Source organism: Talpa europaea, assembly GCF_964194135.1.
Source record: "Talpa europaea genome assembly, chromosome: 13".
Classification (NCBI taxonomy): domain Eukaryota; kingdom Metazoa; phylum Chordata; class Mammalia; order Eulipotyphla; family Talpidae; genus Talpa; species Talpa europaea.
The window spans coordinates 84,005,802-84,030,453 of NC_140080.1; the positions used below are offsets into that span (position 1 = coordinate 84,005,802).

Genomic DNA, 24,652 nt, shown 5'->3' on the forward strand with positions numbered 1-24,652 from the left:
CATTGTATAATGACAAGTATAGTGATTATGCCATAGTTTGCTAAAGTAATCACCAGTTGTATAATTAGTGCCTTTTTATTTTTCTCTACTTTAAATAATAAAGTTCTACATAAACCTATCTCTATATGTATATCTAACTATTGTCATATATTTATGTATGAATTCCTAGAAATGGAGTTTTGGGTAAAATTATTGTGCTATATATTGTCATGCATTCATACGATACATATAGATAGGTATACATATTCCCCCACTTTTTAAAACTTCAAATTAATCCATTTCACTTTTACAAAAGATCCTACCTTAGTACCTGTTTTACCTAATCAAAAGAAATTAGAAGAGAAATTTCACTTTTACAACAAAAGACAACAAATAAAAACAGTGTTCAGTGTTTGTTTTGTGGCAGGCACTGAAGGTACCTTCCCTAGGAATCCCTTTATATCACCCCTGCTTTTACTGTTTGTTAGTGTTAGTTCAGGTTTTATGTGTTATTTGGCTTATTTTGTAAATTATTTTTTAATCTGGGAACACTCAAAATATTTTTCATGTAATTTAATGGTAATTCCTCATCTTATACCATTTTGGCTTGCAAATATTTCATAGGGACACTCTCACATAAGAGAGAAAACCTACATATCAATGTATACTTTAAGTAGCACTGTTATTTAAATTTTTTGCAACATCCATGAGTTAAGTTACCATTGTATCATTTTTGTTTACACTTTCAGATTTTGATTACTAATGATCATATGTGTACAGAGAAGTGTGTCCTTTAAAAAATTCCTCAGAAAATGTTACAGTAAAGTAAAAAGTTAAAGAGGGGCCTCCCTGGTGGTGCAAGGTGTTGAGCGTCAGCACTATGAAGCTATCTGCTGCTGGCCAGGGAGCTGACCCACATGGTGCAGCAGACCTCTCCTGTCTTGCCCGCTGCTCCCCTCAGCACTATATTTCAGTCAGTCCATCTGTTCTGCTTCCTGTTCTCTCTGGTGAATCCTCTCACCCCATGTACTTCTGGCCTACACCCCAGCTCTTGTATTCATAAATAAATCTTTGAAAAAACTGTTAGAGAAATGTAAAGTAAATTACAGTAAAGTAATTGATCTCCATTATAAATAAGACTTTCCATTTGGTATAATACATTCTATGCAGATAAAAGCCCAGTTACAGTCATAAGAGCTATGACAGCCTAGGTAAGTGGAAAGAAAACCGCCACTATACAGGAGTTGCTATCTAGCTCTTTCTGTAAGAAGGAGTCTATTCTAATCTTCATGTGGAATAATGGCACTGATGTTCAGTATAATTTGGTTAGATTTTATGAAGGATCTATATCCAGGTAGACAACACAACATGAGTTTGAAGAGGTACTATAGCTCTCTTCATTATTTAATCTTGTGCTGGGAAATAAGTATTATATATACAATCACTCACATGGATGAAAGAAAAGCTATTAAAATGCTATCTTCTATAAAAACATATCCCCAGACTTCCTCTCTTGACCCTTAAATTAACACAAGCCTTGAATGGGCCAAGTCTGCTCATACCTGACTGACTGCTGAATAAAAAATAGAGGAGCAGGGCTGTCCATGGGTGATGTTTTCATCTTTGAACACCTTCCAAGGAAAGAGGATGGGACCTGAAATCCAACTGGGAATTCTCTGAACAATCTTTCAGAGTACCTTTTAAAATTGTACTCCTGGGCCTCCCCTGGTGGCGCAGTGGTTGAGTGCTGGGCTGCGAAGCTGCCTGCAGCCTCTGCAGTGCTGGCTTGATCCCCAGCCGGCCAGGAGAGGGTCCCACATGGTGCAATAGACCTCTCCTGCTGCGCCTGCTGCTCCCCTCAGCAGTGTATTTTGTCAATCTGCCTTTTCTGTTCCCCCTCTGGCTCTGGTGAATTCTCTCACCCTCCCATGCTTCTGACTGTACCCAGTGCTTGTATAAGTAAATAAATAAATCTCAATAAAATTGTAGTCCTTCAAAAATGACACCCCTTCTTAATTTTTATAAACACACCCTGTAGACTGCCCAAGACCTTGATTGCCTAAAAAGCTATGACTTGGAGACACCCAGATTAATCCATAGATTTGAAGGCCAAGAATCTAGTGATAACATGAGGTGAGCTGTGATAGTCTAGAATTCAAAGTGGCTTATGATCCACTGCAGATTCAGGAGCTCTAAAATGACCACCTGTTCCAAGTCTTATGTAATATCACTCTTCAAAGCTGGGGGGATAGTATCAGCCTTTCTGAGTACTTACAGTGAACAAACCCCAAAGTTGATTTAGGGAGACTTACCCAATGATAGTTCTCCTTGACTATCCCCGCCCCCTCCCCCGCCCCTCCCAGGGAAATCAGTCCATTGTGTGCTACAAAACTTGCAGAGCTCAATAGACTATGTTTTTTGCCTGTAAGCCTTTCCTTTTCCTATTGTGGTCTTCTGAATTTCAGCTAAGTGGCCTCATGGATGTTTGTCAGAAAATCACACACTGGGTGAGTATGTCTGGCACCCATCAGACACATGTTTTGCCATGCCACATTTCAATGGCTGCTCTTTAGCCAACCACATAAGGACCTACATTATATTCCCCAAAATGAAGAAGCTGACACATAAACAAAAACCTAGAAAAAAATAAAGAAGGGAATGATAACTCTCAGAGGCTATACCCAGACAGAAAGAAGGTTGTAGCAAATTCCATGAATCCTTTATTGGTCTTCTGGCTACTGCAAGGACTAATTCCAGACTTTTCTTTGGCTTACCTCTATTCTGCTCCCGTTGGCTAATTTCAGAATTAAAAGAGGCAAATGAGGTCTGGCTTTGAAGGGACATAGCCTTTGGGCTTCAATTTGGAGCAAACAAAGCATTTACAGCAGTTTTCCTCTCCTCTCCTCCTCTTCTCTGTAGAATATTATTACCACACTGCTGAATATTTAAAAGCAAGGCATGTTTCCAACCCCAAGGCCTGTCCCCCAATTGATAAGTCTTGTTTTTTTTTTATTAAATGAACTTTAATTACTAAATAATTAGACTTTCCATAGAAGAAGATGGGGATCTAGATAGTCTGCCAAAGAGGCTAGAGGGCAAATCAGAAGAATGTGCCATTTTCAGATTAGAATTTAAAAGAAGGAATAGACTCTATCTGGGTTTGTGTGGGTGGAGGAGAGGCCTCCCTAGAGGTGGAGAGTCTTGGCATAAACCTGGACTGTGAAACGCTTTATTTCCACTTCTCCTTAAAAATCAAAGTAGTTTAGAATTAAATGAATGAGAGTGTATGTCCAAGGTATTCAAGCTTTCTGACTCTGGGTGTGATGGAAAGATTTCTCTTAGCCTATGCGTTGCATGTATGCATGGATAGAAGGGTAGAGGGAGACTATTGTTCTCATTATTGTAATTCTGAGAGCCTAACACTTTTGATGTCCCTGCAGATTTAGCAGCTTTTCATTCATTGCCATGGTGATTTTTTACCTCATTTTTTTTTTTGCATCACAAAGAAAAAGCCCAAATGAAAAATGTTTGCTGCTTTTGCTATTAACGTTTCTACTGCCCTAGTGACAGCCAACAGTTTGGTTGTGGTTAACTCCTGAGGAAGCAAGTATTGACTGGAACCTGATGGATGGCTGCAGCCTTTGCCCTGGCTGTTCCAGCTGGGTGGTGCTATCCCTGCCACCTCTGATGACTAGGGCCTCAGGGGCAGTGATTTGAGGGAAAATGGGGAACTCATTCAAAATGCAAACTTATAGGGTGTCAGGGCACAAAGGAAATCATTCCATACCCTTCTGGGTTTTTCTCATACTGGAGGAACAATCACAGCAACATCAGATATGTTGGTAAAAGAAAAATCTATTTAATACCATATGTATGGAGAATTTACATGACTGTAAATTCTAAAGAATAATGGAGTAGAATGGGGATATTTAGAGTGTGTTTAGGGACTTTGGGTTTCAAGGAGAGAGAGAGGGAGACTTCACATAACTCACAAGAAAGGGTTACTTCAGCCTCCCTCTAAGCATAATGTACACTGATAAACCTACAACTGGGTGCAACCTCACCGCCCCCACCCCCCGCCCAAAAAAAAGGAAAAAAAAAATAAACACCCAATACTCCTCTAGGTTATCAAAGGAGAAGTAATAATTGTTTCATTTCTTCCATTAAGGAAGGGCAAAGGACTTAGGCAAAGACAGAAGCTTCTTAATCTCAAGGAATCATTGCTATTAGCTCAAAATATTCTGCATTCCAGAGCCAGGCATCTTGAGGAGCCCCGTTCTGAGATTCTTGGGGTGGTCTGATTTTGAGCATCTTCAGGGATTTAGGTAAAAATTTCAAGGATATACTAGGCCTAGCTCATTTTTCTCCATACGTTTTGTCTTTTATTTTTTTTTTTTATTAATGAAGTATCATTGTTTTACATCTTTGTTACTATTTTGACAGTATAGGATTTCTCCCCTTGGGTGTGGTCATTGGAGCTCTCCCACAACCAAAGTACCCATATCCTCCACCATAGTCCATTCTGCTTCTCTCCACTTCCCTCTTTCTCGCTTCTTTTGGAAGGTCAGATCTGTGGTTAGTTTTCAAGGACTGGTTTGTCTTTGTCTGACCCTTTGGTCTCTGTATGTTCCACCACTATCTCTTTTTCAAATTAAAGGCTGACAGATTGACCTCCTGTATGTTGATTTGCTTCAGCTCTTTTTCACTTTCCCTGAAAAAATCCTGTTTTCTCCCTCTCTCTTTTTTTTTTTTAAAGATTTATTTATATATTTATACAAGCACTGGGTACAGTTAGAAGCTTGGGAGGGTGAGAGGATTCACCAGAGCCAGAGCAGGGAGCAGAACAGGCAGATGGACCGAAAAACACTGCTGAGGGGAGCAGTGGGTGGCAGGAGAGGTCTGCGGGACCCTCGCCAGCAGCCAGGGATCGAACCAGGGCTGCAGAGGCTGTGGGCAGCTTCGTAGCCCAGCGCTCAACCGCTGTGCCACCAGGGGAGGCCCTTCTTCCCCTCTTGATGCTTCCTTAGTAGCCGCTATCTTTCCTAAGCTTCCCAGTGTTTGGGACCTGGGATATGTGCTTAAACTAATGATCTTAACAATAATACATATATTTTTTTTAAATTTAACAAATAACTGAAAGACGTCGTATGTCGTGGTCTGCACTCAGAGCTGAAAGTACAGGCTAAAATAGATTCAGCGTTGATTCTGTGGAATTTACAGATTAGCCAGGAAGAGGACTATTACATGAATTCCATGGTTAATCAATCACAATTTAAGTAAGCGATGCCAAGGAGACATAGGGACAGCTGGTTCTCACTGGGTTTGGTAGAGGCCTCTATGAGGAAGTCAGAATTCTGAACTATGTGGGCACTTTTAAATCCCACATATTAAATAGTATGTTACTGAGGAACTGAAAACTTCATTCTTCCTTGCATGGGTATTTAATATATGTTCTAGAAAAGAATTGTGAGTATAGGTGTCTAGACCTTGAAGAACATTTATCAAAGGAACCTATACAAATAGACACTTGAATTCTGTTAGTGTAAAATTAGCATTAGAGAACAATGGAAAAATTTTTTACAGAAATCAAAATAAGCACCATGAGACCCACCTCTCCATGGAATGTAGCTCTGCATCTCTTACAAATAATAAGTACTTACTGCTTATTCTACAACTAGAATTAGAATACTTGACATCAATAAAATTTCTGATGCTGAATCCCAGGTACTTATACTGAATATCACCTATGAAATTTGAATTACAAGTGTCCGTGTTTTTAATTTCCAAGGCAGGGGATAGAATGGAAGTATCATAGGTGTTTGAATTTCCCTATGGAAAGCAACATGTCTTTTCTTGTTTTTGTTTTAAATGGATGTTTATTTATTAATTTTGCTTTTCTACATCCTTATTTATTTTTTCACAGTATAAGACTTCTCCCCTCTGATGCAGTCATCATAGTTTTCCCACCACCAAAGTGCCAGTAGTTGTCTACCACCCTCTACTGTGTTCTAGTCTCCCCACTTTCTTATTCTCCGTCCCCTCTCCCTTTCCCACCCCAACTTTCCTGAGTAGGTCAGATCTACAGTCTGCTTTCAAGGGTCAGTTTTACAGTTCGTCTTTGTCTGATCCTTTGTTTAGTTCCTTTAGATTCCACATGAGTGAAGTCAACCGGTACATGGCTTTCTCTTGCCTCACTTTGCTTAGAATAAGCCATTCCAGTTCCATCCATGTTGCTGCAAATGGCATGAGTTTACCTTTTTCATCACTGAGTAGTATTCCATTGTGTCTTTCCCTTTTTTGGTTCCTGAACAATCCCTTGCTAATAGGTGTGAGTTTGGTTAAGGCTTGGAGGTGCTGGATACTGTGTAAATGTCTAAATGAACAGGTATGGGTGCTTCCCACAAGTCCGGGTTTCCTAGTAAAGGGACAGATTAGGAGTGAAGTTGGGAAACGACTTGTAGGGACAGGAACAGGGCACTGAGCAGGTTTTCTGATCCAGCAGACTGGGTAAAGGAGGAGTCAGAGTCCTGGAGTCCTCAGTGGCTTTTGCAGGTTTTTTATTTAGATTTACCAGGCACATGGCAGTCAGGGGTGCTGGGGGGCCAGGAGGCTGGCAGGCCTCCCAGTCCCCAGCAAGCCTTCACTCTATCTGGGCTCTCCAGCCTTCTCTTGTGTTCTCTCTGCTTCTCCACTCTCCTGCTTCCATTCGTTCTTGGCTTCTGCTGGCGCCCCATGATGCGGCTCTTATAATCTCAGTCTCTCGTCCCAGGTGTACCCACTGCAGGTGCCCGCCATCAGGCATGCATTCAGGAGACCACAGGGTTCCCTAATCTATCCTAATGGCGGGAGGGCAGAAAAGCCTGATACCTTTACCTTACCCTACACGACTTTATAGAATTCATTCTTGAAAATAGCCTTTCCCAAGGCTAATAATGAAAAGTCTCTGTGAGAGTACCCAAAACAGGTCTGTGTGTTGTGTGCAGTAATACAGGCTCAAGTTGGTCTATGAGATTTCAATCTAGGTCAGAATGTACTTACTAATCAACGAAGTAGTTGATCCACAACTGTGTGGCTGCTTGATATTTGAGGAATAAGGAGATAGGAGTATGATGATAGTTGGAAAAAAAACTCCTCTTGAGACATTTTTACTTATAGCACAGAAAAAAGTATTTTAAGAAATATAATTCAATATTAAAACTTCTAAAAAACTGTCATACATTGTGTAAATAAGTTATGTTCCCATTCCACTTCCACTTATAAAGTGAAAATGATCATACTTATTTAATGGGCTGTTATGTGGAATAGATCAGGTAATCTATAAATGTGCTTAGAATAATATGTGATAAAAGTGACACCTTGCATTGAGTCATCCAGATCATAAATTGGTGAAGCCAAAAATTAACCCAGTGTTCTGGTACCCCCCAGTAGGTCCTCATTCACCATCCCAAACTGCCACAGAATATGTTAGTGAAAGATTCGGCACTCAAATGCAGTTATTAACATTTGCATGTTTGTAATGTCCCATTTAAGTATTTAGAGTCACATAGAACCTTTGCAAATATTTGTGAATCTTTCTCTTTCAGTAGATATTTAATGTATTCTGTCAACATAAAATACTGAAAAAAAATATACAAACCTGAAAACACTTTCAAAATTTTATTTATATAGTCAACTACATATGTCAACCATGTCATATTAGCTATAAATTATGAGTACTATAAAAATTCAAAAGGCTGAAAGATGATTTCCAGTAAACAAGACTAGGGAAAAGTATTTTTCCTTCTTCTGACTCAGTGCCTTTGTTGGGTAAATGAAGTTGATAGGGTTTTTTACACCATTGGCCTACCCGGCCTGGAGTGGTTGTAAAACAGCCTTAAAGTAGACTACAGTTTTGAGAAAAGCAAGAGGAAGCTGTGGTTCAGGTCAGTAAGTCCTGAAATTCTTCATGGGAATGTAGAAGATGAGTTTGGAAGGTGCTTTGCTAGATTCTTGGGCAACACTAGGAAATGTTTCAAATGTCAGTTTGCTGAGTGAAATTTGTTTGGGATGGATTTGTGCAAAATAAGAATAGAAATGGGAAGATCATTTGCACTATGATTATCGTGGATTGGTTGGGATCTAATAACCAGGCTTTTTCAGCAAACAGCCTCCTATTCAGCAGGTAACTATTTTTCACAAAGACCTAGTTGAAATTATGCTTGTATTTTCTGTGAATGAAGCATGATTGTTTGTTTTGCATTAGAGCATTAAATGACTTCTGAAAATACTGTATTTCATTCTTATGAGTAACACTGAGTTTAATGTTCACTACTAGGTGCTCATACTCATACCTTGAAAATACAGTACTAAATTGATAGCCTATAACTTCTTCTGTTAATATTATTGCCAGTTTGCTACACCTCTGTGAGATGTGAGTGCTAAACATCTGCACAATATTGGGGCATTAATCCAAGACCTACATAGCCTTGTAATCTTAGAATTGCTATTTGAGGTGTAGGATTTCCTTTGTAGGGACAAAAAATAAAAAGCTACAAGTCATGTATGTAATTTCTCTGTCAAATAATCAACTATTTGAAGATTTCAAACATTGCATCATTTCATTTTAAATACGATAAATCCTGATCCCTGTTTAAGACCATCTGGAATCACAATAGAGTCTATACTGAATAAGTATGCGAGAAGAACCCAATTCCACTAAGCCTAATTATATTAATATGCAATCTCAATCCTCATGTATGATTCTTCCAGGTAGATGAGGTTTATATAAAGGAGCCAATGGTTGAGTATCGATTTGAATTACTCTTTCATATTTTATTCTGTGCACTAGAATGTTGCAGGTGCAGTTTTTTGAGTAACATTCAGATGTAAAACAGATATTTTAGAATTTTATATGATGTGTATTACTTATACGCACCATATATATGATACATAAAAGTATTCAGATATTTCATCAACTTATCAAATATATTTTATTCTTACCCCTATATCATGAAATATTTAGCTTATGTGGGTAAATTATAATAGTAGGGATTAAGACCAAGAAGAAAACTATTCAATAAAAATGTCACAAATTTGTTTAAAATTTTGTTGTTCTAGGGAACTCTCACATTATCTGGTCACTACCTATTGCAGTTTTGCCTTCGGTAGTTTCTACAAACCATTCTGTGTTAAACCATGTTTAAACCATGCTTTAAACCCATATCAACATCAATCAGTAGTAGATAAATGAGTCTTCTTTTGAATAGACTTCAAAGACTGGACACTGTATATAGCCTAGAAGTCAGACTTTGAACAGTGAGTCAAGGCACAGGTTAACAGATTTCTTTTGGGCTTCACTCAATGGTAAGTCCCAGCACAATTAGGAATTATGCTGGTAGCTAAAGAGGATGGATTAGTCATGTGACTGGTGCCCCCTATAGGACACATATGTAGTGCAGAGACAAACAGCTTCATGATACAGATACTAGAGGTTTAATTTGGGAGCCAGAGGAGTAATTTTAGTACCTACATGTAGGAGCAATTTCAATTGATTAATTAATATGTGCATCAATATGAGTCTTTATCTATAATTAATTAGTCATTCTTACAGAAGGACAACATTATTGCCTCTCCAGGCTGCCGACCTGTTTATGTGGTTTATGTGAATGTAGCTATAGTGAGTGGTATACCATCTTGGTAGTTTGCACCCATCCATATGTCATGTTGATGTAATTTCCTAGATTAAGTTGTCTTGTGGTTCAAAGATACATAATAACTAGGTGAACTTGCATGTGGAATTTCTCTCCTCTGAGCCTCAGTTTCTACATCTATAAAATTAGGGTGATCTATTCTCTGCTTATTTTACACTAATTAACCAATAATAATAAAACAGTAAGCTAAATATTAACAGCAAGTGAGATGAAATTTGATAAAATACTTATAAAATGGTTGTCTATGAAAAATGCAGGTGTGATTATTTTTATTGGTTTATTGCAAGCATGGTTATTTTTATTGTCATTCATTTAAGAGTTAACCTTTCTTTGTTTTTCCCCTAGGACCACTGAGGTTTCTTTCCCAGACAGAATCTGTCACTGCCTTCATGGGAGACACAGTGCTACTCAAGTGTGAAGTTATCGGGGAGCCGATGCCAACAATACACTGGCAGAAAAATCAACAGGACCTGACTCCGACCCTAGGTGATTCCCGAGTGGTGGTCTTGCCCTCAGGGGCTTTGCAGATCAGCAGACTTCAATCAGGGGACATTGGAATCTACCGATGCTTAGCTAGGAATCCAGCCAGCTCACGAACAGGAAATGAAGCAGAAGTCAGAATTTTATCAGGTATTGCCCTGTTCTTTATTGTCTTCAGAATTATATCTGGAATAGTTGGAACTTTTTTTTTTTTTTTTCTGTAGCAAAAATTTTGCAACTGTGAGTTTTGGGTTGGTTTAGGGGTCTTGTTTATATTTTTTTTTTCTATATCTCTTTGAGCTGTAAGATAAGGGTATGTCAAAAGCTTTTCTTATTTTTTTCATGTCTTATAGTCGAAGTTCCTACAGAAACAGGTATTTTCCTTATGTTTAACTTCGCTCTTTCATTCACACATTCCATTGATGTGTAATGAGTGCTTCTTTGTGCAAATTTGATTACTAAGTATTTGCTATTTATCATTTCATTTTCCTTTGATAGCAATATAAGAGGTAGTCATAATTATCTCCATTTCAAAGGGTGAACGTGAGGCTCAGTGAGGTTAAGACCCTTGCCCCAGAAAATATCAAACACTTTTTTCCCCATCCATTTATACACTCGTTTCTGAGAAGCATTGCACTCCATGAGGACTATAGCGATACCTAGAACTGACAAAGAACCTGGCTTATTAGAGTTTTAGGTGGACATGTAAGTAATTACAATGTGTGTTTGAAATTATCATAGGGACAGTTGTTTCTATAGGCCTCTATCTCCTTTTACATGGAGACTCTGAGCTTCTTTTCCTCTTCTAAATAATCACAGGTTGGATTGAATATTCTCTTAGATCTTTTCTCTTCCTGTAACTGCTACAATCTTATCTATGCTATCTATTTTCTCATTCAATCTCCTCTGTAAGGTTTACATAGACTTGTGTGAATGACAAAGAAGGGGCACAGGTGAGTAATTGGCAGACTCCCTATCAGTGCTTTGATGGTGGTTTTTGTCTCTGTGACATCTATTTTGTGTAGTTGTCTCAGGTTCTTCAGCTGTGTAGAGGGCAACATTCCTAAGTCATCCCAAAAACAAACTGACTGTTTGACTAAAAGTTTCCATATACTTTAAGGATGTCTCTGAAAACTTATCTAACTCCTTTGTGTATGCTCTCTTCCATTAGTCACCGAGAATAACCATCAGCAATAGAGTTACCATCCATCCATTACACTATGGCAGATGCAAATGTAGCATTTATTCCCAAACATACATGCACTTATTTAGGCATGCATTGGATACACAATTTTAAATATTTATATTCACATATACTTAATAATGCATCTGTTAAGTCAATCATAGGTAAGCCATGTAGAAAATTGGCAAGAATATGTTTTACTATCTTGCTGTGACTGAGAGGTTTATTTTCCAGGGGTATTATGGAATACAGTTGAGCTAATTAAATATTAAATTGGAAATGGAATGTTTTGAAAGACATAGATATGCAATCATGAATTCATCATTTACCTTATTTTTTTCACCTTGTGAAACAAATTTGTTTTGTAAACCATGGATATTTATTTTATACTAAATTTCATAGTGTTAACTTTAGCTAAAATATAACTATGTTGGGGTATTTTAGAGGTTTGTGGGTATTTATTTTTTTATGGCTGTATCATACATAATTTTATTCTAAGATGTCTGGGACACTCCCACCCCACCCCCCCATTTGACACTGTAACATAAACATTAACAGTGAAATGAATCAGCTTGGGGGTGGAACCCACAGAGATTTCTAGTCACATTCCCCATTCCCAATACATACCTTGGCAGTAAGTGTCATTTCTTTTTTTTATTTTCTTTATATATTTTTACATCATTTTTCATTTTTGCACAATGCATGCATTTTCATCTTGGTTATATTCCCCGTACCATACAATTCTCAACCCCTTATTTTGACCTTAATCCCTCCTCACTTTCTCCCACACCCCCCACCCCCATAGTGTGTCTCTGGTTTATAGTTGCTTGTTGATTTTGATTTTTACTTTATTATAACTTTATAATTAGTCATTTTCCTGGTCCCTTATTTAGGTTTTCTAAATTCCTGCTATGAATGAGACCATCCAGTATTATTCTTTCTCTGTCTTATTTAATTGAGCATGATCACTTCCAGCGCCATCCATGTTGCTGTAAATTGCATGAGTTTAGTTTTTTTGATTGCTGACCAGGAGAAAGACTAATTATAATAAAGTAAAAATCAAAATCAACAAGCAACTATAAGCCAGAGATACACTATGGGGTGGGGTGAGGGTGGTAGGAGGAATTAGTCAAAATAAGGGGGGGTGGGAATTGTATGGGGACAGTAGCCAAGATGAAAAAGTATACATTGTGCAAAAATGAAAAATGATGTAAAAATATACAAAATATGAAAAAAATTCATGCTAATCCTTTCTGAATCAATTTCCACTTTCTGTAAGTACCAACCAACTTGAGGGAGGAACATCTTATATACTTCTGTTGTCCATTGTCTATCCTAATGCCTAACACTCATTTTTTTTCTGCTAAAATAGGCAATTTCAGTATAAACCTATCATATTGTAAACATGATACAGAAGCGTTAAAGTGGTACCTGAATGGTTACCTCTCTTTAGAAAATATATATTCTTCCATGGTCATTTAAATACCAGTAAATTATCTATATTTTGCCTTAGATTGAAAGATAAATGCTAATTTGAAGTTTCACAATTTTGTCTAACAATAGTTTTTACAACATTTCATGCAGAGAATGAATTTGTATGCATGTAGAAAGTTATGTAATTTTAAATAATGTGTAACTTAATGCAGTTGTTCAAGTTTATGTGAAATGCATTTCAAGTCACCACATTTATACATCAGCTATCTAATATCACCAAGTAACTAAGAGCTAGGAAATTCAGATTTTAAGAATTCAGTAGTGGTTTTAAAATGCTATTTTTCAGCAAGCAGTTTCAGGTTATTCACTAAGTAAATATATGCTTTATTCAACAAACTTTTGAGTGCATCTTTTATACTTTCTATCATGCCAGTTGCTCGGAACACAAAATTGCCCTGAAACAGCTATAGTTTAGTGGAGGAAGCAGATAAAGCAAGTGGACTGTGTAGTGAAAGTGGAAAATGAAAGCGAGAGTGTCAGTAGATAAAAGAGACACCAGTGTACCAGTCTTGAGAATAAGTAGTGGCTGGGTACACACAGTGTACAGCAGGAGAAATGAGCAACATAATCCTAGAGCAAACACATAAAAAGCCAAAGGACACAAACACATTAATTCAAAGGATAACCTACACCCCTAAGTTTATTGCAGCACTATTTACTGTAGGTAAGATATGGAAACTACACAAATGCCCCAAAACAGATGACTGGATCAAAAAGATGCGTTGCATATAGACAATGGAATACTGTTCAGCAATCAAAAAAGATAAACTCATGCCATTTGTAGCAATGTGGGTGGAGCTAGAGGGGATTATGCTCAGTGAGATAAGCCAGAAGGTAAAAGAACAGTATCAGATGGCTTTACTTATAGGAGGAATATATGGCACCCAAATAAGGGATCAGGAAAAAAAAATAATAAAATTAACAAGCAACTATAAATCAGACTTTCTGCAGGGGAGGAAGTGCACAGGGGACCGTAGGGACGGTGCACAGGTGAATTGGTGATGGCAATTTTGTGGAGACTATACCTGAGAAGAGAAAGCATTCATTGTACAAAGATCAACAATGATGTAAAATATATATAAATTAATTAATTGAAAAAGAAAAACCTTCTAGGAGAACTGCTCATATTGTTTTACCTGATTGTAGTGCACAGGTTGTGTTGCAAGGGGCAAACTGGAAGTAAGATTAAATGTAATGTGCCATATTAATTTGGGAAACAATTGATCAAAAGCTTACGTGGTCTCAGAAGGAATATGGAAATGGATATTGGTGAAGAGATTGAAAGACACATCTTGGAAACATGCAGATATGGCTGATGAAGTTGGAAGTAGAGTCCAGTCTCAGACAAACACTAGATATGACACTTCATGGATACCGGGAGGGTGCTTTTGGTGTTCTTGTGTTTAAAATGGTTTACTGTTTTTCAAATGAGGTATTCCTATATAGTTTCCAGATGAGTAGTTCAAAAGTTGGGAAATTGGTAACAAATTTAGTCAGCTTGTTGATGTTTTAAGGCAGAAACTAAACTCCTGCTTCTGTGACGTTGGACATTTTTAACAGAGTAAGAAGCTGATTTTTTTTTTTTAATATTGATAGCAAGATACTAAGTAAGAGTTGAGATGACTTAAAATGTCTTACTGTATGTGATGGAGAATATATGAGGGATGGAAGTAGCCATTACTATTGTCAAGTCCACTTTATTCCGTCCTCATTGCATCTGAGTGCCAAGTAGTAGATTGAATTGCTGAATTATAAATCTGCTTTGGGCACTCGGTTCACTAAAATAACTGGCCCATACACTGAAACTCAAATTTCAGTTTTCTTAATGGCCTAATTGAATTGATCAATTGGTAATTTAATCTATTGTTCATCCATTTAACTACACTTATATGACTATGGGTTCTGGGTAGAACTGAACTAAATATCTATATAATTAGAGGCATTGGCTTTTAATGGAATCAATTGGACTACAATATATTTCAATGATTGTTCTCTGTAACACTTTTTATCAAAATAATCTAAAACCATTCCAAAATTCATATTATTTAGAGGAGAAAATTGTCTTTTAGTTTTAAAGAAAATAGTTTTAGAATTTTGTTCATCATTAAGAATTAGCTGCTGACTCAATGGATGCATTATATGTTTGCTTCACTAAATATTGCTTATGTTTCAAAAATAATTATATTTTAGTACCATTTATTTTTATAACTTCTGTAAAATAGTCATCTGTAGGGAAAATTTGTTTTTAAATTTACCGTAGGGCCAGACAGTACGTTCATGTAGCCAGATCACTGACATAAGCCAGGGAATGGTAAATTCAGGTAAATATATCTATTTTAAAATCAATATAAACAAAGAAAAATCAATCTGGGTAGAAAATTGTAACTATTCATAGAGACAATTACTTTTCTAGATATTTAAGAGATAACCCTTTGTAGAATTATAACAGCAGATGATCAATCTCGGATGAGAATTTGATTCTACCTAGTGGAGAACCTTGTATCTATGTCCAGGAATTTAGACTTGATTTTTTAAAACATTTTTCTAAAGATTTATTTATGTATACAGGAGCTAGTGTTCAGGTCAGAGGTGGGGGGGGGAGTGAGAGGATTCACCAGAGGCAGAGTGGGGAGCAGAAGAGGCGGATTGACTGAAATACACTGCTGAGGGGAGCAGCCGTGAGATAGGAGAGGTCTGCTGCACAGTGTGAGTCACCTCCCTGGATTGTGAGCAAACTTGTGCTGCAGTGGCTGCAGATAGCTTCATAGTGCTAAGACTTTTTCTAGACTTGATTTTATTAATTTTATGAATTGAAGGTTTTTGAACAATGGATACCATGACATAAGCTTATGTACAGGGGAAAAAAAAAAGGAATGAAGGCAAATCAGATTAATGTATTACCTGATGGTTTTATAATATCAGTGCATTGAAGACTTCCCCCACAGTTTGCTTTCTTTTACCTAGCTTTGAAAAGAGCCATTTTTTATGCTATACTGTGAACAAGACATTCTTAATAGCTCATAGATCTAAGTTGGATAAAATGGTTTCTTCTTGTTCTTTCCTACATTTACTTAGAAAAGCATAAAATAAAATATATTGAAGCCATGTGAAATCCACATATGCTAGATGATATAGCAGGTTTCACCCAAATTGAATGAAGAGGTCAGCATATGGCCTATAACAATCCATTTTCATGGATTCAGTTAATACTGAGTTAATATTGATCAAATAAGAAATATTTTAAATCCCTAATTTGAATTATTATAATACATTTTGAAATGTATGGAGTTTGACATTGGACTATGTTTTACCACTTACTATTTGTGGGATTTAGGGCAAGTTACTTAATATAGGTGTTAATTTATTTATGTTACTAAATGCAGAGAGTAATAGCATATAATTCATAGTGTGATTATGAGGCTCTAATTTAATAGGCCAAATACAATGTCTGGAATTGCTAAGTTCTCAGTAGCTATTATAATTACTTCAACATTTTAGTAGTTCCAATCTTAAAGAATTTGATTCTCATGTCAGGATGATTATTCTAATAATAAATTATCTGATTTTGATATTGAATATCTAAGTATTCATTTATCTACTGATAGTTAATTATATATGTTTAATGTTATTTATCCACAGTACTGCCCAATTTCTTCATTTCCTTCACACATCTACTAGAAGTCAGTCTCCTGCAACTATTTAATCTCTAGTTATATCATCTCCACATGATTTTCAAACTTATGTTTCCATTGATATCATTTCTTTTGCTATGTGAAATATTGCAAGAGGCACTGGCTTAGGTATTTAATGGGTATTTAATGGTAAGTACAATTTCTAGTATTTGATCTTTATTACCAATATATCTAATCCTCTAAAATCCTTAGTTTCCTTATCTTTTAGGAAGAGATTGGATCAGATCAAGCTCTCCAAATAGTCTCATTACCAAGGATCTCATGTATTGTTTCATCATATCTTTATAACCCCAGCATTTAAGAGGTCATTTCCTAGACAAAGTCTAAGTATTAAAAACTATAAAGTCCATGCTAAAACACAATCATTAAGGCTTAAAAATAAGTCATAAAAATATTAGATTATACTTTTAGATTAATAAAGCTATTGTTTGTTTTTTAAGTTGGTTTATATTATCACAAGAAGCAAGGAATGATGGAATACCTTTTCGTGTATGCAGCTCACCATGGAGTGAACTGACCAAGTTCCATGCTATGATGTCCCCACCCATCCCCCAGATGTTAACTTTTGCCTGTCTTTGGGAGCTATGGCTTCACAGAGCATGGAAACCAGTATTATATTGAAATCGGTTACTATAGATCAGATCTTTCAACCAATGCAAGATAACTGAGATAACAATGTTTCACATGTTGAAATTTCATTCAGATGTGACAAAGTCACATGTGACAGTCTATGCTAGTAGCTTAGTAAATCTGTGTTTGTAAACCCTGTTAGTAATCCTGAGCCTGAGCTGACTTGTTATGGATAAATAGAAAATTCCTATTTGTTTTTTTTTATATTTTTTTAAGATTTATGTATGTATGCATAGAAGAACTGGAGTGTAGGCCAGCGTTGTGGGGGTGGTGGGCAGTGAAAAGATTCACCAGAGACAGAGTGGGGATCAGAACAGGCAGATTTACTGAAATACACTGCTTAGGGGAGCAGTGGGTGAAATAGGAGAGGTTTGCCATGCCATAGGTGTTAGCTCCCTGGCCAGGGATCAAATTAAGACCACAGTGGTGGTAGTGCTGAGACTTAACACATAGGCCACCAGGGAGGACCCCTGTTTGGTTTTTAAATTAAAAAAAAAATAGTCTTCATACCTTAATACAATTTTGGGGACCTTCACTATGGCCCAGGCTTCCAAGTTGAAAGTGCTTGGAATATGGGAGGATTTACTACATTTTTCTTGCCATATCTTTTGTTCTGGTGTCACTATTGATCTCCTCCTTAGAAAATCCACTAGGTTTTCTCTTCTCATCTTTGACCCAAAATGCCAAATGTCTTTGATCCAAAAAGAGATAGTGATGCTATATCCTTTTACTCCCACTCCCTTACAGGTTACTATTTCACATAAGATTGAAAGCAAAAACAATGTACTTGGGATCATCCCTGACTTAAAGGGATGAAGGTCTCTTGAAAAAGGGACAACCTGCTTTTTTCAAGTCTCTTGGAACTGACATACTCCGCATTTATAAGGAATGTGACACTTGGCAGACCTGGTAACTCACTGAAGGATCAGGACTCATACACAACAAGAGGTTTCCCCCAAGGGTGTGTAGAAGCCAAACTAGAAGCTCTGAGTGCACAAGTCACAAAAATTAATAAAAGGACCAACAGAGCTTCCTTCTCTGGGCCTGTTTGACATCAGTTTATTGCTGGAATATAAAACAGTTTATTCATGAATTATGAGCACACCTTTACTCACGCAACACTGATGGGTAAGAAATAATCCAAATACTTTTGGTTCTTCATCAAAAACTAGAGTTTAAATAACAAATACATTTATTTTCTGGAAATTTTAAATGCTGCTTTGTGCATTTATATAAATTATGATTTCTGGGATCCCTAAACTAACTTTGACATATCATAATGGCAACATTTGTTTTCTGGGATTCTACTGTCAGCTGTAAAATTAAAAAAAAAAATCATTCTATAAATGAAAAATCACTTCCTTCAGCTCTGCTACAAAATGAAACTGAGAGACTCAAAATTTGCCTGTGAGACAGAAGGGATATAGCCATAAGCCAATGATAAGAATAGACATTCTCCTTTCTTCCTCTAAACTCTTAACTACAAATAGCAATATGTGTGTGTACATGGAGAAAAATAAGGAAATATGAACAGATGTAGGAATATTTACAGAAAGGGAATGTCATTTTTAGTACTGAATCAGTGTAAATGGCAAGGAAAGCAATAGAATCATAGAGCGATGAATAGTAGTTGCTAAGAATGGCTCCCCTGCCCCTCTCAGTTCAAAGTTCCTGGGCTTTTGACCAGATGAAGTCTTTACATTAATTAGTAAATAAATTTTATCCCTGTGATCAGTCTGGATTTGACTGTGTTGTTGTTTTTTTTTTTTTTTTTTTTTTTAATAAAATACACTCTGAACAGAGTTAAGAGATTCCTGGAACTTTCACTCTGAACACACTTTACAGTCTCTACTTGCTTTTGAAGCATGCAGTCCTGCCTCATTTTCTAAAACAACTAGTGGGGGGATGCCTAAGGAGCCAGTAGGGAACAGCAGAGAGAACACTGGCTTTGTGAAGTTAAAATAATTTGTAAATTTTATGCCTGGGAAGAAATCAAAGAGAATACTTCATGGTAGTCTATAGTTCCCTTTCATTTCCATTTGGAAACATGTTTGATATTCCATTGAGGCAGGAATTTAATAAAGACCAAAAGTATAGAACAAGAAAAATAGTCTTGCATTCAGAAGGCATAAAAATTAGAAGCACATCCTGGTTATTTTAGGAAAGAGGGTTATTAAGTTGTGAAAAGCAGTATTTTTCCCCTTGCTGACACAGATGCCAACAATCCATAATTAAATTTCACTATGCCTCAGTTCTTCAGAATCTGAAAGCTTAGAGTTGAGGTTCCTAAATAACAATTTAGGAAAATGATCCCATTTAAAAGAAAGTCGCTATCATCTGAGGGTGAGTCTGCATGCAATCCAGTTCACACAGGATAGTCCCTGTCACATATCATGTCATAGCATAATTATAGAATTACCTTTTTCTTTAAATTTATCCCAGCTTGGGTAATTTATATAGTCAAACTGCTCACCCAACATGAAGGAAAACAGTATTATGTGTCCCCTAGTCATTTGGTAAAACCTGTGAATGAAGAGCTAAGCCTAGTTCCAGCTGGCCTCATAGACACAATTAATTGGCCAGGATAATCTCAGATTTATTTTCATTGAAATGAAAGCAGAAAATTCTCTCTCCACCTTTTCTAGTGCCCCTTTCCCATGCCTCCTTAGTTCATGGGACTTGAGGACAGTTGAGTGCTATCTGATTATGTGAAATTTAGATAAATTCTCAGGTTATATGATCCAAGATTTTTCTTGACTTTAAATGATCTGTTGCTGGGGCCTCCCTGTTGGCACATGGGGTTAAGCACAGCACTGTGAAGCAATCTGCAGCCTCTGCAGCATGAGTTCAATCCCCAGCCGGCCAGGGAGCAACCCACATGGCGCAGCAGACCTCTCCTGACTTGCCCGCTGCTACCCTCAGCAGTGTATTTCAGTCTGCCTGTTCTGTTCCCCGCTCTGTCTCTGGTGGATCCTCTCACCCCTGCACCTCTGGCCTGTACCCCAACTCTTGTGTGTATAAATAAGTAAATCTTTAAAAAAATAAATGATCTGTTGCTGAAAGGCGGTGAGTGGAAATATTTAAGCTTTGCATGGCATTCCCAAATGCAATACAATCAGAATAATAAAATGAAGGGATGAGGATAAGGATGAGAAAAAGTAAGAGGAAGAAATACACTTATTAGTTCTACTTGAAGGATGTGAAATGATTCCCATGTTGAGAGAAAATGGGCTTTTGAATGTCTCAGAAGAATGATTAATTTTTTGACTCTTTCTACATCACTTGTCAAAGTATGCTTTGTGGACCTCTGATGTTGCTTGAGATACTTTTGGAAGATCTATGAGGTCAAATCTATTTTAATGATAGTACTTTTATTCTTAAAGATTTATTTATATAAAAACTGGGGTACAGGCCAGAGGCACAGGAAAGTGAGAGGATTCACCAGAGACAGAGTGGGGAACAGAACAGGCAGACTGACTGAAATACACTGCTGAGGTCAGCAGCCGGCGAGACAGGAGAGGTCTGCTGCGCCATGTGGGATTCTTGCCAGCCGGGATAGAACTGGCACTACAGAGGCTACAGACAGCTTCAAAGCGCGGCGCTCAATTGCCTGCATCACCAGGGAGGCCCGATAGTACTTTTTGTGTATGTGTTTTTTTACCATATTGACCTAAGAATATCTTTGATAGAGTAACAGTTATTAATTTTATTAAATATCAATCATTCAATACATTTTTTTAATGTTCCGTGTGAGAAAATGGGAAGGTTATCAGACGGGTTTTTGAGAGGTGAGCACTTTTGTCATCATTTTAATTTCAAGCTGATTTTTTTTAAATTCATGGAATACTATTTTTACTTGAAAGTACAATCAACAGAAAAACTGCAGCTATTCATATTTGGGTACTAGCTAGACGGTTTCTCAAAAATGAACGAAGTGAGCCCTTCAGTTTTAGGAAAACAGTATTTGCAGCCAAGGATGAAATTCAAGAATTTAAGTTAAAATTAGAAATTCGGAAAATTTGTATTTGCCACTGGGAACTTGACAGCTTCACAGCATTAAAAGGCCTGTCTGATAGGATTGGTGGTGATAATAACATGTAAGATTTTTTCAATACTGTATAATTAAATGTGTCAATATTTGGAAGATACACTGTACATACCAAATGACCATCGATTCAAGTGATGAAATCATGCATGGATGAAGAGCTATTCAAACTGCAGCATAGTCCATGGGATTTTTATATGGTAGGGCAAAATATTCATTGAAATGTGTCAGATTCCACAATTACAGCTAACTTTCAAGAAACTATTAATTGAGTTTTGGAGTTGAAAAGATAATCTCTACAATTATCTGAAAACACTATCAAAAGAGGCCTCATTCCAACGACATCTGTTTGAGTCATATTGCGTTCATGTATTTCAAACAAATCAACATTTCAGAACAATCTAAATGCAAAAAAATAACAAATCAGTTGTTTTTATTAAACAACTCATTTTTTAATTGAAATGCCAATTGTTTACACCCTTGTTAGTGTTTCAGTGTTCTCCCTGCTCAGGTGTATCTCTGTAGCACTCCCCCCACTGAAGCATCCACACTTGTTTGTGCTCTCCTTGCTTTTCTTCCCCCTCCCCTGCTGGGTACCTCAGTTCTATGTAAAGTTTTAAGTGGTGTTTTTAGGGTACTTCATGAATATTATCATGCCATCTGCAAGTAATGATAGCTATACTTCTTTCCCAGCTTGTATACTTTGATATTCTTCTCTTGCCTAATTGCTCTGGCTGGGACTTGCAATACTGTGTTAAGTACCAGTGGTGCAAGCGGACATCCTAGTCTTGTACCAGATCTTTGTGGGAAAACTTTCAGATTTCACATTGAGAATGATACTAGGTGTAGGTTTATCATGCATAGCCTTCATTATTTTGAGGATTTTTATCATAAATGGAGGTTAAATCTTATGAAATTTTTTCGCAGCCTCTATTGATGTGATCAAATGGTTTTTATCTTGCCTTTGTTGATAAGTGGTAAATTATGTTGGTTGATTTTCACATGTTAAGCCATCCTTGTATCTCTAGTATAAGACCTGTATGGTAATGCTATATAATCTTTGCATTCCAACTCTTCTCACTAATATTTTTTCTAGAATATGCAGTTTTTTGACATGATTTTTGATAAATTATGAATATTTACCAAATATATTTTAAAATCTTAGTTTTGATTTTTATTTTTTAAGATTGATTTATTTATGCATACAAGAACTGGGGTACAGGCCAGAGGTGTGGGAGGGTAAGAGGATTCACCGGAGACAGAGTGGGGAACAGAACAGGCAGACTGACTGAAATACATTGCCGAGGGGATCTCCAGGCGAGGCAGGAGAGGTCTGCAGCACCATGTGGGTTGCTCCCTGGGCAGCTGGGGATCGAACTTGTGCTGCAGAGGCTGCAGATAGCTTCATAGTGCTGTGCTTAACCCCTGCACCACCAGGGAGGCCCTTAGTTTTGATTTTTAATATGATAGATATTTATGGGTATAATCTACATTAACAAAGCTCTCTGGAGTCCTCAATATTTTTTTTTTCATTTTTATAACCTTGAATGTAATGGTTCCTGAGACCAAAGACTTAGTGTTCCTTTGTCTACATATTCTTTTCTCCAAATGCTGGCAAGTGAGTCCTTTCCAAGGTGGATAACAGATTAAAGTAGGTCAAATTTTCCATGAAAATGGTGTGTGTGTGTATATGAGAGAGCAAGCGAGCGAGCGAGATAATACAAGCAAGGAGAGCATAGCAATGACTACCAGATGCCTCTGCACTTTAATGCAACCTGTGGATGTCAGAGATTAGTATCACTGATGACTATATTATCTTTTTTATTTTTGGAGGGGGGAATCCTGTTTTTTTATTTATTTTATTATATTTTACATCATTCTTCCTTTCTGTACAATATATGCTTTCTTCTTGCAGGTGTAGTGCCCGTAAAACCCACCTCCAATTCACCCATGCACCGTCACCATAGTTCCTCCTACCTCTCCTGTTTGAATTCTTTCCCTCCCCCTCCCATGCAGAATGTCTCTGATTTATATTTTCCTGTTAATTTTGTCTTAATTTATTATAATTTTTTTTCTTGATCTCTTGGTTCCCCTACATTCCCTGTTCCTTTTCTTTATTTACATCCCACCCTTCTATTATCTGAGGCAGATTAGCTGCATTACCCCCAGGATGATGGTGGGATCAGGTCAGAGCATCAGGCTAACAGTTTCTACCCAAAGGGTAAAAAAAAAGCTAAACTAAGTTTTAGTTCAGATAAACCATGGCAGCTTGTAATGAATTTAGAAAAATAAAAGTCATTCTGTAATTCTGTCTATTCATTTCCATGAGCCACATAGTAAAGAGGCCTGTTTTTGTAGTTTTCAGTATAACTTCATATTATGGGGAAAAAGTGACTTTTGAGGGTTTTATTTTAAATTTCAAACTGTTGTCCAAATGTGATTTCTGGAATCCACACTAGCATTGTCCTATCATTTTTATTTCAAAGTATATAAGCACAGAAGTATCTGAAACATGAATAGTTTAAAGAGTAAAAATAGAGTGACGTGTGTACTGATTTCCCAATTTATGAAATGTAATATTACAAACTGGTACTTTGATGCCATTTCCTGTGATTAAAAATAAATCATGGTCATTAGTTTATGTTTTATTAGTTGAATAACTCCATTTGTGTCTGAATAGTCAGTGTCAATATTCCAAGAACAAAAATGATTTTTATGAGTAATTTCTAATTCATCATGGTTCCATTAAAATCAGTTAGATAAACCAAGCCACGACCTGGAATTTCTCTCTTTTCGAGGCTTTGTCATCGTTAATATTGCAGAACCTAGAGGGAAAACTTTTATTTATTGTTGATATTTATTTAGAACTTGTTATTAATTCTTACAATTTATTTGTTCTTTGTGCATTTTCATCCATTTTACAGCATCTTTACAGATAATATATATTGTTATAAAAAATATTTGGAAAGTACAAAATATCCAAAGATCAAAAGAAAAACACATCCATAATTCTATCACACAAAGATCACCTTGGTAATTGTATCTTCACCCTCCTATTTTCAACCTTAAACATACATTTTTGATATTCTTCTAAAAATGCACACAAAGGAGAAAAATAAACAGATACTAACTTTAATAATGTCTCTGTAAATCACCCAAATTATTCTAGTGGTACAAAAACACAAACCAAAAATCACACTAAGAAACAACAAAAAGTTACTTGGCATTTTAAATTAGTGGGATGGGTTTGTTTTCATTTTATATGCATGTCTCACTTACCTGTTTCTCATAGCTATCACTAAAACATTTAGTGACTGAAACCGTAATTTATTATCTCATAGAGTATGCAATTCATCTCAACAAAACCTCCTCTGCTGGTGTCACTTTGGCTGACTTGTGCATATTTGGCTGAGGTGGAAGGCTCAAGATGGCCCAACTTTCATGTCTGTCAGCTGACACT

At 36.7% G+C, this 24,652-nt stretch overlaps 1 protein-coding gene across 1 annotated transcript in view; it reads left to right on the plus strand.

Moving 5' to 3' along the window:
* DCC (DCC netrin 1 receptor) overlaps positions 1–24,652 on the plus strand; it is a gene marked incomplete at both ends in the record, with an annotated part of 1,034,810 nt that overhangs the window by 477,864 nt on the left and 532,294 nt on the right. The window contains one exon of the mRNA XM_084252763.1: positions 10,014–10,298. Within this exon, the coding sequence (XP_084108889.1) occupies positions 10,014–10,298 (285 nt within the window). The remainder of the gene's footprint in view (positions 1–10,013; positions 10,299–24,652) is intronic.